Genomic DNA, 15,690 nt, shown 5'->3' with positions numbered 1-15,690 from the left:
CGACAGATGTGTTATCCACAATTGAATTGAAACATGATCAAGTAAATAAGTTAGTGAACAATGTGTAATTATAATGCTGAAGAGTAAATACCCTAATATTCAACTCAGTCTGTGTTACAACCCCATCTACCTCCATTTGTGAAAGATCCACACATTCGTTCTCAGCTCGAGGGTTCTTTCTTGCCTTCTTTTGGGACATTTCCTCTATGTGTCCAATGCGTTTGCAACAAGTGCAACGCCTACCCTTCCATGCATATGCTTTGGTATCTTCGATGCTCCATTTGAGATAGCCACCTCTGGATTGTTAACAACACCTTTTCGCATCCTTTATCCCATTTTCTGATGTACAACATTTACAATCTACTTCTAGCATTCCACACAAACTAAATATTCCATCCATTGCCTTGCGGAACATCGCTAAGTTATGCGCCTCAAGAAAAAATAGCCACTGTGATGCGGAATATAGTGTACCATGGAGTAGTAAATAACCCCTCTCGCTGGACTCATCTCAATTCAAAACACATTTGTCGGGAAACTTTGCATCCAAAATTACTATTTTTTATAAGTGACAAATGTTTTTTTTATTAGCAAATGATTTGTGGAGATATGATTTAATTTTTTTTATCAATGACCAAGTCTTTTAGAGCATTTTCATGGTTTACTCTTATTTATGATTTTTGTTTTTAAGAGAATAACCTTTTAGAAAACATCTTTGAATATCCAAACTTATATATTCAAAGTGAATTTTCAAAAAACTATAGTTTTGGCAAAAATTGCTCTCTAGGATTGTATGGATTAGTTGATAGGTCTCAAGAGAATATTTTTGAGAGGAGAGGGGAAATACCCTTTGGTACCAAATTCAAAAGGTAATACAATCTTCAAAACAAAGACAACTAACTAAAATTGATCAAAAAGAAATTGAATTTAATCGAGAAAAAAATACAAGATCTTATGTTCAATTGTGGAGAATTTGCTTTTTAATTTCAAGAATATATATTACATTGTAGCAATCATTTTTAAAAGTATGAGTGTATTTTTGAAAGAAAATGAAAAAAGAGAAAGAAAATTACATTGTCTTGCTATGTTTCAAAAACTGATCTTCAGAAAAAAAGAAGGCTGCATCGAAATAAAACTTTTCTTATTTACCAAGACAACAAAAAACTTTTTTTTTTATTTATGGATACCATGTCTCTTCCTTTATGGGGACCAATTACAAAGATTATTGATGGAAGAAATAATGAACGCGGGAGTTCATTTTGGACATAGTCCGAGAAAATAGAATCCCCAAATGACACCTTATATATCCACAGAACGTAAGAGCTATTCATACTCTGAATGAATAGCTCTGAATGTTAAAAAAATTGCTTGCTTTTTATCAAAAGCTTGTGATTCGGTTTAGTAAGAGAAAACAATTTTTAATTGTTAGCACAAAAAAAATTAAACCTATGGATTAATAGGCACGGGATGCAACAAGAACTCTATCATTGATAAACCATTATTTTATGATATATTTTGGACTAAATTTAGTGGGTTTTACCAACTATTCTCACACTTATTCATGTAAATTGCATGTTTTTGAGTTTCCTTCCCAATTTTGTGCTATGATTGAAAACATGTTTCCTAGGCCTTAAAATTGTCAATTTTTAATTTTCCTTTATTACCATTCGATGCCGTGATGTGTTTGTTAAGTGTTTTCAGGTTTACAGGGCATAGATAGCTTAAAGGATGAAGATGAAGCAGGTTAAAGTGGAAGGAGCACAAGAAATTGAAGATTTGAGAAGCGAGGAGCGAAGCGCACGCGTGGCCGACACGTGCGCGTGACCTGGTGTGTCGTTCAACTACGCGTACGCATGACTGACGCGTACGCGTGACCATTGTAGAAGTTCAGCGACGCGTACGCATGGCCGACGCATACGCGTGACAGGGCGTCACGTGCTGCACTTAACAAAACTCGCTGGGAGCAATTTCTAGGCTGATTTGGACCCAAATCCAAGCCCGAAAACACAGACTAGAGGCAGGGATGGAGCTGAGACTGACTACACTTCACTTAGTTTTTATTTAGTTTTGAATTCTAGGGAGATAATCACCTACTTTCCTCTAGGGTTTTTGATGTTCTTAGTTTTTCTTTGAATTGGATCTAAGAGAGATGTTATTACCTTCAATTGGAGTCGTTATTCTTACAGTTTTCTTCTCTATTACTTCTATTACTCTTGGTTTTCCATTTAATTGCGTTGAATTCATGTTTGAATCTTGTTACTTTTGAATCTTTTTAATGCATTGAAGTATTTTTATATCTATTTTTATTGCTTGTTTGATTCGTGTTAATTATTGTTCGTGTCCATTTTAATTTAATTAATTTTTCATAATCATCATGCTTTTTATTTATTCCTATTATGTGTTTATGAAAATGGCATCCATGTTAATGGAGTAGACCTTCCAACTTGGCTTAGGGGTTGAATAATTGGGGTCCCTTGAGTTGTGATATTCAAGTATTAATCTATAATTGGACATTGCTAGTTAGCTCAATTCTCACTAACTCTAGTCATTCCCCATGAAGTGACTAGGACTTGTGAGCTAGAGTTAGTGAAGCCGCTTAACTTTCCTTCAATTGTTAGAGGATAACCAAGTAGGAGCAATGAACATTTACTATTATACTTGGGAAAGATAACAAGGATAGAAACCCTAATTCTCTCCCCTGACCAAGACCTTTCATTTCAAATACATAACATCTCTTGTTATTTATTCATTGCTTTAATTCCTAGCCCTTTACTTTCCCGTTCTCAATTTAAAAAATATTCAGAAAAATCCTAATCAGTAATTTGCATCTTGTGTCAACTCTTTGGGAAACGACCCGGGATTTTACTCCCGGTTATTTATTCTTAATTGTGACACAATTTAAATTGATAGTGAAAATTTTGTCAGTTAAGACTGTACTTGCAATGCTAATTTTTATCAGAAATTCTTAACTGCCATTTTTCCACCAATCAATTTTTAGCGCCGTTGCCGGAGAATTGCATATGTGTGCTAAATTGTTGGTTGGTGTAAATATATTTATATTTACATAATTACAATTTTTCTTTTATTTGTGTGTTTTTTCGTTTATTAGTAATACTTATTATTTATTTTTTCTTAGAATGTTTCTTTTATTGAATGACACGTTCATTACCGGATCTGAGTCTAGCCACATTTGATCCTGAAATTGCAAAAACCATTTCACATATTAGGCGAGCTCGGCGTCGGTGAAGGAGTTTCTGCCAATTCACCAACCTTACCCGAGGTCGAGTCTGAAGCGTCATTTGAAGAAGAAACTAACTCCTCTCCTACTCTGTCCAATGACATTTCTTCTGTTGATTTAGGTGCAGATACTATGGCAGCTCCTAGAAGAATTACTCTGAAGGAAGCGGGAGCTTCGGATTTTACACTTCAACCATATCAAGCGCGTCATCCGAATTTGACTGTTGATTTTGAACTGAAAACCGCTTTGATCAATCTACTGCCTAAATTCCATGGTTTACCTACTCAAGAGCCTATCAAACACCTTAGAGACTTTCAAATAGCTTGTTCAACTACTAGGCGACATGGTGCAGATGAGTGCTGTTTAGTTATATGCCTTCCTATTTTCTCTAGAGGAAAAGGCAAAGGAGTGGTTCTACACTCAACCTGAAGCTGTTGTTACGAATTGAGATTTGCTTAGAAGGAAATTCTTGGACAAGTTCTTTCCACCGGAGGTCACAAATAGATTAAGGAAGGAAATCTCCTACACCATTCAAGGTGAATCAAAGACTCTCTATGAGTATTGGGAACGCTTTAGGAATCCCCTGGACTCGTGCCCCTATCACATGATTGACCAGTTGGTGTTAATTAGCTACTTCTGCCAAGGCATGAAGCCTCGAGACAAGACCCTTTTGGATGCTGCGAGTAATGACTTTCTGACAAAGTACAAGATGGCGACAGAAGCGTGGCAACTGATCACCGATCTAGCTGAGTCTACCCAACATGCAAGGCAAAAGAATAATCATCCCAAGGCCATTGCGGAAGTTTCTTCTAGTAGTGAGACCGCTGCTCTCACCAAGACTTTGGGAGAGATGACCAATATACTCAAGCAACTCCAACTCGATCAGTAACAACCTCCACCTCCTCTATAACAACACTGTCAACAATTAGTCCCTCAGAAAGTATGTGAAATCTGCGGTTGTTATTCTCACTATACTGATAAATGTCCACAACTCCAAGAGGACAACACCTTAGCGGCTACCAATGCTTATTACAACCGTCTGAATCAAGGGTACTATCAACAAGGCGATAACTACAATCAAGGTGATAACTACAATCAAGGTTGGCAAGACAATCCCAACCAAGGATGAAGAGACAATCCCAACCAAGGATGGCGAGACAACAACAAACAAAGAGACAGAGACAATGGTGAAAATCAAATGTAGAATAACAAATACCAACAAAACAGCTATCCACAAAACCCTCCGTACCAACAGCAAAACCAAGGCCAAAGATACCAACCATCTCACCAAAGGCAAGTTCAAGCACCTCAACTCAATCAACCACAAGTCCCACAAATCACCTACCCTCTTTCTTCCTCCAACCAAGATGAAACACTCCGTTCAATTCTTCAAAGACAAAAAGAGCTTCAAACTTCACTTACCTCTAGCCTCACCGGTCTTACCTCCACTCTACAAGCTCTTATATTCCGTATGGACCCACCCTCTACCTCCAACACTCAACATTCAAGCTCTAGTGCACCTCTCTCAACCGTTATCCAACCCCAAGGGTGGAATCAATGCCATCACTTAGAGGTCTGGAACTACATTACAAAAGAGGAGTCCCAAGGAGCCAAGCTCAAGAGAAGACGTTCAAGATGAAGAAGTTGTTGAGGTAGAAGATGTTGAAGAAGAGGATGAGACACAACAGGCGGTTGAAAAAGAAGTTGCTCAACCAAGGGATGGAGTATCTAAGGAAGACAATGTTAAGAAAGAAGCCATTCCCATTCCTTTTCCACACCTTGCTAGGAGGACTAAAAAGCAAGTGGAGCTAGATCCCAAGATGGTAGAGATCTTCAAAAAGGTTGAGGTAACTATTCCACTTTTTGATGCTATTCGCTAGGTTCCTAAGTATGCTAAGTTTCTAAAGGATTTGTGCATGAATAAGGAAAAGATCCAGGATTTAGAAACTATTCCTTTGGGTAGCTCGATTTCTGCTTTGATGGGTGCTATACCGGAGAAATGTGGTGATCCCGGTCCGTGTATGGTTACATGCACTATAAGTGGTGTATAGTTTGTGGATTGTGTGTGTGACTTAGGTGATTGTGTTAGTATTATGCCATTATCTGTTTATGATGCTTTGAAGCTTCCACGGTTGAGAAGGTTGATAGCCCGATTTGTTTTGGCAGATAAGAGCATAATCTCAGTGGTTGGCATTGCAAAAGACGTTTTGGTGAGCATTAAGGGGTTGACCTTTCCTATTGACATGACCTAGAACAATACCTTGCTTCACCATAAAATGATATTTTTCAAAATTAAGTACAAGGTTTGAACTAGCACATCTCTTTAATACTCTAGCAAGATTATCCAAACAAAGGTCAAAGGAATCACCATAGACACTAAAGTCATCCATAAATACTTCCATACAATGCTCAAGAAGATCCGAGAAGATACTCATCATGCACCTTTGAAACGTAGCCGGCGCATTACATAAACCAAAAGGCATTCTTTTATATGCGTACGTTCCAAATGGGCAAGTAAAAGTTGTTTTCTCATTATCTTCTGGAACAATATGGATCTGAAAATAACCAGTATAACCATCTAGAAAACAATAGTGCAATTTACTTGACAGGCGATCAAGCATTTGATCGATAAAAGGTAGTGGATAGTGATCCTTGCGAGTGGCCAGGTTCAAGCGCTTGTAGTCAATGCACACTCTCCAGAAATTCTACACCCTTGTAGCCATGAGTTCCACATTCTCAGTCTTCACTATTGTGACTCCAGACTTCTTCGGAATCACTTGTACTAGACTAACCCATTCACTATCCGAGATTGGATAGATAATGTTAGCTTCAAGCAGTCGGGTCACTTCCTTCTTCACAACTTCCAAAATAGTGGGGTTCAACCGCCTTTAAGGTTGATGGATAGGCTTAACTCCCTCCTCTAGAAAAATGTGGTGCTCACAGACTTGAGGGCTTATACCTACTATGTCTGTCAAACTCCACCTAATAGCTCTCTTGTTTCTTCTCAATATATTAAGAAGACGTTCCTCTTGTTGGGAAGTAAGCTCCTTTGCAGCAATAATCACTGGGAGCTTTTGATTGTCTTCAAGATAAACATACTTGAGGTAACGGAGAAGGGACTTCAACTCCATGTTCAGCTCATGGCTTGGCACTTTATCATCCGGAACCACTGGAGGTGGCAAGGTGTCTTCAGTATATTCAGAGGGCTTCCCCACACTTGCACCTTGAATCATGTTCTTCTCAACAACTGCCTTTTGGTGAACTTCAGCCACAGTCTCATCAATAATATCATACTGAAAGATGGAGTGGTCTTCCAATGGGTGCTTCATAGCCTCATCAATGTTGAAGCTTACTGCTCTTCCATCTATCTCAAAGGAATATGTACCCGAGAAGACATCCAATTTAAACTGAGAAGTCTTGAAAAATGGCATTCCAAGCAAGATGGATGATGGTCTTCTTGAATCATTAGAGGACATCTCAAGAATGTAGAAATCAATAGGAAAGGCCAACCCCTTAATGCTCACCAAAACGTCTTCTGCAATGCCAACCACTGAGATTATGCTCTTATCTGCCAAAACATATTGGGTTGCCGACCTTCTCAATCGTGGAAGCTTCAAAGCATCATAAACAAATAATGGCATAATACTTACTCATGCACCTAAGTCACACATGCAATCCACAAACTGTACACCACCTATAGTGCACGTAACCATACACAGACCAAGATCACCACATTTCTCCAATATAGCACCCATCAAAGTAGAAATTGAGCTACCCAAAGGAATAGTTTCTAAATCCTGGATCTTTTCCTTATTCATGCACAAATAATTTAGAAACTAGCATACTTAAGAACTTGGCGAATAGCATCAAAAAGTGGAATAGTTATCTCAGCCTTTTTGAAGATCTCCACTATCTTGGAATTTAGCTCCACTTGTTTTTTAGTCCTCCTAGCAAGGTGTAGAAAAAGAATGGAAATGGCTTCTTTTAGAACATTGTCTTCCTTAGATACTTCATCCCCTGGTTGAACAACTTCTTCTTCAACCGCCTCTTGTGTCTCATCCTCTTCTTCAACATCTTCTATCTTAACAACTTCATCTTAAACGTCTTCTCTTGAGCTTGCCTCCTCGGGACTCCTCTCTTGCAATGTAGTTCCAGACCTCAAAGTAATGGCATTGATTCCACCCTTAGAATTGGGTAAAGGTTGAGAGAAAAGTACACTAGAGCTTGAAGGTTGAGTGTTAGAGGTAAAGGACGGGTCCATACGGGATATAAGAGCTTGTAGAATGGAGGTAAGACCGGTGAGACTAGAGGTAAGTGAAGTTTGAAACTCTTTTTGTCCTTGAAGAATAGAACGGAGTGTTTCATCTTGGTTGGAGGAAGAAGGAGGGTAGGTGATTTATGAGACTTTAGTTGATTGAGTTGAGGTGCTGGAGCTTGCCTTTGGTGATGTGGTTGGTATCTTTAGCCTTGATTTTACTGTTGGTACGGAGGATTTTATTGATACCTGTTTTGTTGGTAGTTATTATTCCACCTTTGATTTCCACCATTGTCTCTGCCTCCTTGGTTGTAGTTGTCTCGCTATCCTTAGTTGGGATTGTCTCTCCATCCTTGGTTGTAGTTACCACCTTGATTGTACTTACCGCCTTGTTGATAGTACCCTTGATTTGGACGGTTGCAATAAGTATTGGTAGCCGCCAAGATGTTGTCCTCTTGGAGTTGTGAACATTCATCAGTACAATGAGAATAGCAAGCGCAGATTACACATACTCTCTGAGGGACTAACTGTTGATAGTGTTGTTGTGGAAGAGGTGGAGGTTGTTGTTGATTGAGTTAGAGTTGCCTGAGTATATTGGTCATCTCTCCCAAAGTCTTGGTAAGAGCAGCGGTCTCACTACTAGAAGAAACTTTCACAATGGCCTTGGGATGATTATTCCTTTGCCTTGCATGTTGGGTAAACTCAGCTAGATCGGTGATCAGTTGCCTCACTTCTGTCGCCGTAGGTTGTTGTTGAAGAGGTGAAGGTTGTTGTTGATTGAGTTAGAGTTGCTTGAGTATATTGGTCATCTCTTCCAAAGTCTTGGTGAGAGCAACGGTCTCACTACTAAAAGAAACTTTCACAATGGCCTTGAGATGATTATTCCTTTGCCTTGCATATTGGGTAAACTCAGCTAGATCGGTAATCAGTTGCCTCGCTTCTGTCGTCGTCTTGTACTTTGTCAGAGATTCATTACTCGCAACATCTAAAAGGGTCTTGTCAAGGGTCTTGTCTCGAGGCTTCATGCCTTGGCAGAACTAGCTAATTAATACCAACTGGTCAATCATGTGATAGGGGCACGAGTCCAGGAAATTCCTAAAGCGTTTTGAATACTCATAGAGAGTTTCTGATTTACCTTGAATGATGCAAGAGATTTCCTTCCTCAATCTATCTATGACCTCCGATGGAAAAAACTTGTCCACGAATTCCCTTCTAAGCAAATCTCAATTCGTAATAACAGCTTCAGGTTGAGTGTATAACCACTCCTTTGCCTTTTCCTCTAGAAAAAATGGGAAGGCATATAACCAAACAGCAGTCTCAATCGCACCATGCCGCCTTGTAGTTGAACAAGCTATTTGAAAGTCTCTAAGGTGCTTGATAGGTTCTTGAGCAGGTAAACTATAGAATTTAGGCAGTAGATTGATCAATGCGATCCTCAGTTCAAAATCAGCAGTCAAATTCGGATGACGCGCTTGATATGGTTGAAGTGTAAAATCCGGAGCTCCCGCTTCCTTCAGAATAATTGTTCTAGGAGCTGCCATAGTATCTGCACCTAAATCAACAGAAGAAACGTTAATGGACTGAGTAAGAGATGAGTTAGTTTTGAATTCAAATGACGCTTCAGACTCAACCTCGGGTAAGGTTCGTGAATTGGAAGAAACCCCTTCACCAGCATCAGAGGCTAACCAACGCCAAGCTCGCCTAATATGTGAAATGATTTTTTCAATTTCATGATCAAATGCGGCTAGGCTCGGATCTGGTAATGAACGTGTCATTCAATAAAAGAAACATTCTAAGAAAAAAATAAATAATAAATATTACTAATAAACGAAAAAACACACAAATAAAAGAAAAATTGTAATTATGTAAATATAAATATATTTACACCAATCAATAATTTAACACACATGTAATTCCCCGGCAACGGCGCCAAAAATTGATGGGGTGACGCGTACGCATGGGATCGGCTATGCGCCTAGCACCCCACTAACGCGGTCCTGGGACAGTCATCATGATACAAATAGAGGCCATTCGAAAGGAGCAAAGAAAATTGGACCTAGGAACCTAAAGGACTCGATGGAATCAGCAGAGCCCAAGAAAAGGGTAAGGAAGCCACCCTTATAACGAGAGACTACCACATGTGAAGAGATTGCGTAGTAGGGAAATAATTCAGTATGCAGCACGAGAAGAAGTTTGTTACATTAGTTAGGATTGTGAGTTGATTAAATAGAGTCAAATGCGTAGAAATGAGGAATGCATGATGTACACTCGGTAATTGAGAAGAGTCAATTCCCTACTCGAAAGGGAATCATTCTGCTACCCATATACTGATTCATTCTTCATATTCTTACACTTACATATTCTGCAACTCTTCTTACTATTGCTATCCTTTTGCCTGTGATCGTTATACTTTGTTGATAGCATAGTTGTAAGAACCAAACCAGTGATCAAACTGGTCAGGTTACTGATTTATTGATTTATTGATTCAACCGATAAATTATTAGTTAAACCGGTAAAACCAGTTACACGTAAATAAAAAATATAAAATACTAAAAATAGTAAAAAACTTAAAAAATTCAAAATACATATCTTCAGTTCTTCATCAACATTTTAAAAACAACAAAGTTTCAAATTCTAAAGATAACTAATACAAAAATAGACATGAAATTAGTTAGTACTACTACTCCCTAAATTCCTTACTCCCTATTCCCTATTCAGCAAGACAGCAACCTTAAATTCACAGAACAAGCAGATTCATACTAAACAGATTACTTCAACATCACCTATTTCAACAAGCAGCTATTTCAACTACAGAAATTTCACCTATTCATATCAGAAATTTCAACAAACAGCTTCAAAAAGATTCAATAACATTAAATTCCCTATTCAACAACCTTAAATTTCCTATTTCAACAAACAGATTCATACTAAAATTCATAATTTCAACAAGCATATTCAAGAAGCATTAGAAGAAAAGAACAAAATAATACAGCTTCATAATTTCAACAAGTATTAGAAGAACAGAACAGAACAACATATTCATACTAAGATTCATAATTTCAATTTTCAACAAGCATTAGAAGAAGAGCACCAAACAGTAAAGAACATAATAGCACAGAGCATTAGTGACAAAGCAAAGGACGAAGACGACAGAGACCACTTTACTGTCCGAGAGAGTAGACGACGGAGACGAAGATGACGACACAGATCGGCGAAGAAGACGACGACGAAGCCGCGGTTCCGTTCTGTTCCTTGAGAGTTTAGAATAGGTGTCGCGGTGAGGTCTTCTACGTTGAGATGAAGACACAAACCGGCGGGCAGCGGTGGCATGGTGAGTGACAGAGTGAGGTGAGGGGAAGGGTTAGCCGTTGTGTTTAGGGGGATTAGGGTTGGGGAAACATGGATGGGGGTATTGGCGTTTGGTTCGAGTCTGTTTTCTTTTTTTTTTTTGAAAAACCAAAACGGCGTCGTTTTGGCAAGTAAATTAAAAAAAAAAGCTTTCAAACCAACCGGGTGAACAAAAATCGCCGATTCTCCATTTTTCATCAGAATCGGCCGATTCAACATGGTTCTCTATGATTCTGTTCCTTGTTCGGTCTTATTGATCAACCGGACCGGTCAAAGGTCTGGTTCACCGATTTTCCAATTGAACCGGCCAGTCCGGTCCAGTTCTTACAACTATGGTTGAGAGTTATTGTAATAAGCTCTGCAGATCGAATATGGTCAAAATTTCGATCTGATCCGCACTAAAATCATCAGATCGGATCTAACATCCGCAATTTTTATATTCGGATCCGATCCAATCCACCTATTTTCGGATCGGATCGGATTTCGAATGTATCCAGTTAAAAATTAAAAATATTCCTAAAAATTCAAAAATAAAAAAAAAAGTTCAAACAAAACCAACCGAAAATTAAGAAAAAGATTCCAAAAATTCAAAAATTAAGAAAAGTATATATAATTCAAATAAAACCATACCAAAAAATAAGGAAAACATCCCAAAAATTCAAAAATTAAGAAAAACAAAAAAATTTAAATAAAAGTATATAGAATCATATCAAAAATAAAAAAAAATCAAACAAATTCTCTTCCTCCATACCAAGAAACAAAACCATAATTCAAACAATAGTATAGAAGATTGAAGTTCTAGTAGTACCAAGAAAATTTAATCTAACCTAATAGTTTCTAAATTTAAAAGAAAAAAAATAACCATCCTGAACCAAAACAAAAGAATAAGGAAAAACCAAAATCCAAACGAAGAAGCAGCAACAGAAACCAGTGCACTGGAACAAAGACGATGAACACTGGAATAAAAGAAGCAGCCAAAACAGTTTTAGAATCTAGAACAGTGATACTAGAACACTGGAATAAACCTTGAGGAATACTAGAACAAAGACGATGAACAGAGGTCAGGAAGAGATCGGTGAAATGGAGGAAGCGAGCGATAGGAAGCAAGGAGCGTGACCGAGGAAGAGACGAGAGCAACGAGGAAGAGGAGTGCGACCGAGGAACGTCAATGGCGAGCAACCTCCGGTGTGGCGCCACAGGGCATGAACGAGAATGATGGCAGTGTTGGGTGACGGCGAGACAGTGACTTGAAGGGGGAGTGAGATGAGATTGGGACTAAGGTAATTTGGGGGTGGGCACCGAAACGAAGAAGGGGATTTAGGGTTTGTTATCTATATATATTATTTATTTATTTATTTATTTATTGCGGATATGATCTGCGGGTATTTATCTCAAGTCCGCTATCCGATCTTTCAAGCTTCAGTATGCGGATCGGATCGGATCCGATGGCTCTACAGATGGAACTTATCCGCAATTTTCGGATCGGATTAAGATAAAATACTGCAGATATGCGAATCAAATCCGATCCATGTTCACCCTAGCTCTACCACATTATGTTGATAAAAAAAATGGCTCGGCAATATGTTAAACCAATTGGTATACTACAAAAATGAGACTTCACAAGTTTAGGTCCTTGAAAACAGAACAAAAAACGGGTAGAATATTGCCCTGCTCTGCTGCTACTTACAATGTTAAAACAATTTGCAACATAGAATGCAAACTAGGGTTCTTGTATGGTTACCAATAATTGCCCGAATATAACTTACCACTATAACAAGAAAACTTGTTAGAAGATTTCTAAAGGACCTTAGTATTCTTGTCAACTTGCAACCTTTGCAACCTTTCTGTTCTCAATTTGGCCTGTTAATGGGCACTGCATCTCTGTCCAACTTACTGGAACCATACATGCCCCTAAATAAAAAACAAAGTAAGTATAACAAGGCACACACGGATTTCATAAATCATAAGGCATTACATCAATATAATATACAGAAACAAGTAGTCACATACTCCATTCACATAAACTAAAGAGAACCAGAAACAAATGAGGACAACCAAGTAGCTTAAACCCCATAAAATGAGTACAAACTCACCAGCAATGCTTTCTGCAGAAACAACACCAAGTTCATTCTTTGCAGTTGAAAGAAAGTATGCACGTGAATCCCCAAGCGAAAGCTGATTTGCAATTAAGTAGATATTCAATTAAGAACCAATTGATTCAAGGGAAATTCGGAATTTAAGATAATCAAACCTCTTACCACAAGAGCCTTAACAATGTCACCAGGATGGAAAGAGAGATGCATATCTACTTTATCAATTTCAGTTGCTCTAACATCTTGCTGCCTGTCAAAACAAGAACTATGAATACTTGACGTTTTCATACACCGATACACAAAACATGATTATTGGAGCTCATCAGTCCAAACATGACATGCATGACAAAGAGATGGTTATAAACATAAAATGTTAATAAACCAAAAGGTGGAGCTGTGTAAGCATATGACATTCATTCCAACAACCGTTCCTCCAACTCACTTGTTCGTTTTCTTTCATGTAATTGCAAAAGTACCTCCAAAGTCAGACTTCAAATTAGAAAATAGAGGAAAAAGAAGAAATGCAATCCGGTATTCCACTTCAGAATGGTACTTCAATAAACCAAAGGTTCTAGAAACATAATAGAAAATTGTTTCAAAAAAAAATCCATGTATGCATTTTTAATGTAAGGTACGTAAAAATTGGCAACTAGTAGATCAGCTGAGTGCCAACTCGCAAACCCAAAAGAATAGCATGACTATCATCCACTTGTTTGTTTATTTATTTATTTTTCAGAAAAAAGACAGTATCATACTGATGAATGAGCAATCAATTAAGCATTACATTGACCTTTACTTGATGTCAAGTAAAGGTCACCTAAATCCAGGCTCCTCATCTTACAGCCAACCAAAGCCAACAATACAAATAGTAACCAAATGGAGGTCTGAGTGCTAGGGCAGCCTATCTACATTACAACGAAGACACGTACGTGCCGTATATAGATAGAGAATAAAAGATGAGGAGTTTATGGGAAACGTTGCTTCAATGTAAGCTGCCTGACAGTTCACAAAGTAAAATAAATTCCGAGGTAGCCACCCAATCAAAACTCATTCTTTTGGATGATCCTTTAAAATAGTGGTTTGAAAAGTAGTTATTTTGCTAATGTTGCAATTTGTAAATACTTCTAAATTGTGATGCTATCGTTTTGGGAAACAAATTAGAATAGTTGCATGGGGCGTACCTTATGATGCCGGTAAATTTTTCCCGAACCGACTTTGGACCAACGCACATAATATCAGCTGATGCCGTCTTAGCCATCACTTCAGTTATCTATAATGCCCCAAATAAAGTGCCAAGTCAATCATGATAAACATTTTAATAATTACTAAAAACAAAACGTAAAGGAAGAGTTGCCAAAAAAAATTGTCCAATTTGATTTACAACATAAAACATCCGTCTTTTGAATGACCATTTATACCATCAATGTAAAGTAGTTACTTTTGGCAATACATAATTAGATGCATGACTTCTTTACGCTAACTGTGCAAGAAAACTAGTTTCCTCACAATTATACCAAACATCCATAAAAACGATGTATCGAAATTAAATTCAAATATGAGTAATACCAAGTCAGGTGACAGTCAATTAAAGTTTCCCAATGCATATAAGCAGGTATATGGCATAATATATAATCAAATGGCAACATGAACTTTAAATATTAATAATGAAACTACACCAAAATATTAGAGAAGAATACTTTAGCTGTAGATTACCCGTGCAATGACAATAGAGCCAGGCTGGGGAACAGGCCCATGGGACTTGTGACCTGTTACTTCAACTGTTGGTCGCTGAAAATTAACAAGAGTTTAATTAACCTTTGGAAAATTAACGAACAGAAGCAGTTAAATTGGGGAAAAGAAAAAACCCTAGACCTGGTCAGAGGAATCAGGGGAGGGAGATAAGGTGCGGCGGAAACCGGTGAGGGAGGCGTAAACGGTTTCGTTGTGAAGCGCAGCGTATGCGCCTCTCCCTGGTTTGATGTCAGAGACTCTCCCAAGAACTTCGCCCGGTGTCACCATCACCGCCTCTTGTTGCTTTTCATCTTCTTCCATCGCCATTACCATTGCCACTCTCGGTCGCTTTTAGTCTCAGCTGCTTGCCAATATTTCAAACCAACCTGTCGCAGTTTAGAAAATTTTACACACTACGTTAATAAGTGGACCATTTTGGAAGGCCCGGCCCAGTTATGCTTATGGAATCTTTTTGGGCTCAATTGTTTATCTAAATTCAGTATTTATTCACGAGTTAACTACCCATATCAGTATCCAAAACATTCAGGCCCATCCTAAAGGATGGTTCAAAAAAATAACTCCTAAATAATTTAAAAATACAACAAAAATAATCAATATATATGAGCATTTTAGTTGGGGGCCACTGCTAGCTGATCCATGAGCATTTTAAGTACTTTTCTTAGGCATTTCTTGTAGAAAATTTATGATTTTTGCTTGGTAATTATATGATTTTTAAGGCTATTCTATTAGTACTTTAATTTTTTTGGTTTCATGATTCTTGTAGGGAAATGTTAGAAAAAGAGAAGTAAAAGCACAAGGAGGAACCAAGAATTGAAGACAAGCGCAGAGAGAATTTGTGGATGCTGTAAACTCTAACCTCTTCACACTCCAATTAGCATAACTTGAGTTATAGAGGTCCAAATGACCCGGTTCAGCATTAGAAAGCCAACTTTCAGATCTTTTCAACAATATATAATGGTCTATGATTACTCTCTAGATTCATGGCACTAAACGCCATAAAAGTGGTG

At 38.0% G+C, this 15,690-nt stretch overlaps 1 protein-coding gene across 1 annotated transcript; it reads right to left on the bottom strand.

Moving 5' to 3' along the window:
* Positions 1 to 12,420: 12,420 nt before the first annotated feature.
* LOC112779365 (uncharacterized) lies at positions 12,421 to 15,136 on the bottom strand. Its single transcript, XM_025823605.3, has 6 exons — positions 14,804 to 15,136; positions 14,645 to 14,719; positions 14,113 to 14,201; positions 13,097 to 13,181; positions 12,932 to 13,013; positions 12,421 to 12,749 (listed from the first exon to the last, which is right to left on the bottom strand). The coding sequence occupies exons 1-6, from the start codon at positions 14,993 to 14,995 to the stop codon at positions 12,658 to 12,660; spliced, it is 615 nt and encodes a 204-aa protein (XP_025679390.1). The 5' UTR covers positions 14,996 to 15,136; the 3' UTR covers positions 12,421 to 12,657.
* Between the last annotated feature and the right edge of the window lie 554 nt (positions 15,137 to 15,690).

The sequence above is a fragment of the Arachis hypogaea genome, chromosome 19 (assembly GCF_003086295.3).
Source record: "Arachis hypogaea cultivar Tifrunner chromosome 19, arahy.Tifrunner.gnm2.J5K5, whole genome shotgun sequence".
Classification (NCBI taxonomy): Eukaryota; Viridiplantae; Streptophyta; class Magnoliopsida; order Fabales; family Fabaceae; genus Arachis; species Arachis hypogaea.
The sequence above is the reverse complement of the archived record's forward strand: the minus strand, read 5'-3'. Positions and strand labels throughout refer to the sequence as shown.

Bases quoted from the DNA above. Each gene is read 5' to 3' on its own strand.
- LOC112779365 (XM_025823605.3), bottom strand. From the start codon at position 14,995: ATGGTAATGGCGATGGAAGAAGATGAAAAGCAACAAGAGGCGGTGATG. The intron at 14,720-14,803 runs GTCTAGGGTTTT...GTTAATTTTCAG, and splicing joins CCCCTGATTCCTCTGACCAG to CGACCAACAGTTGAAGTAAC. The intron at 13,014-13,096 runs GTAAGAGGTTTG...ATTGCAAATCAG, and splicing joins ACATTGTTAAGGCTCTTGTG to CTTTCGCTTGGGGATTCACG.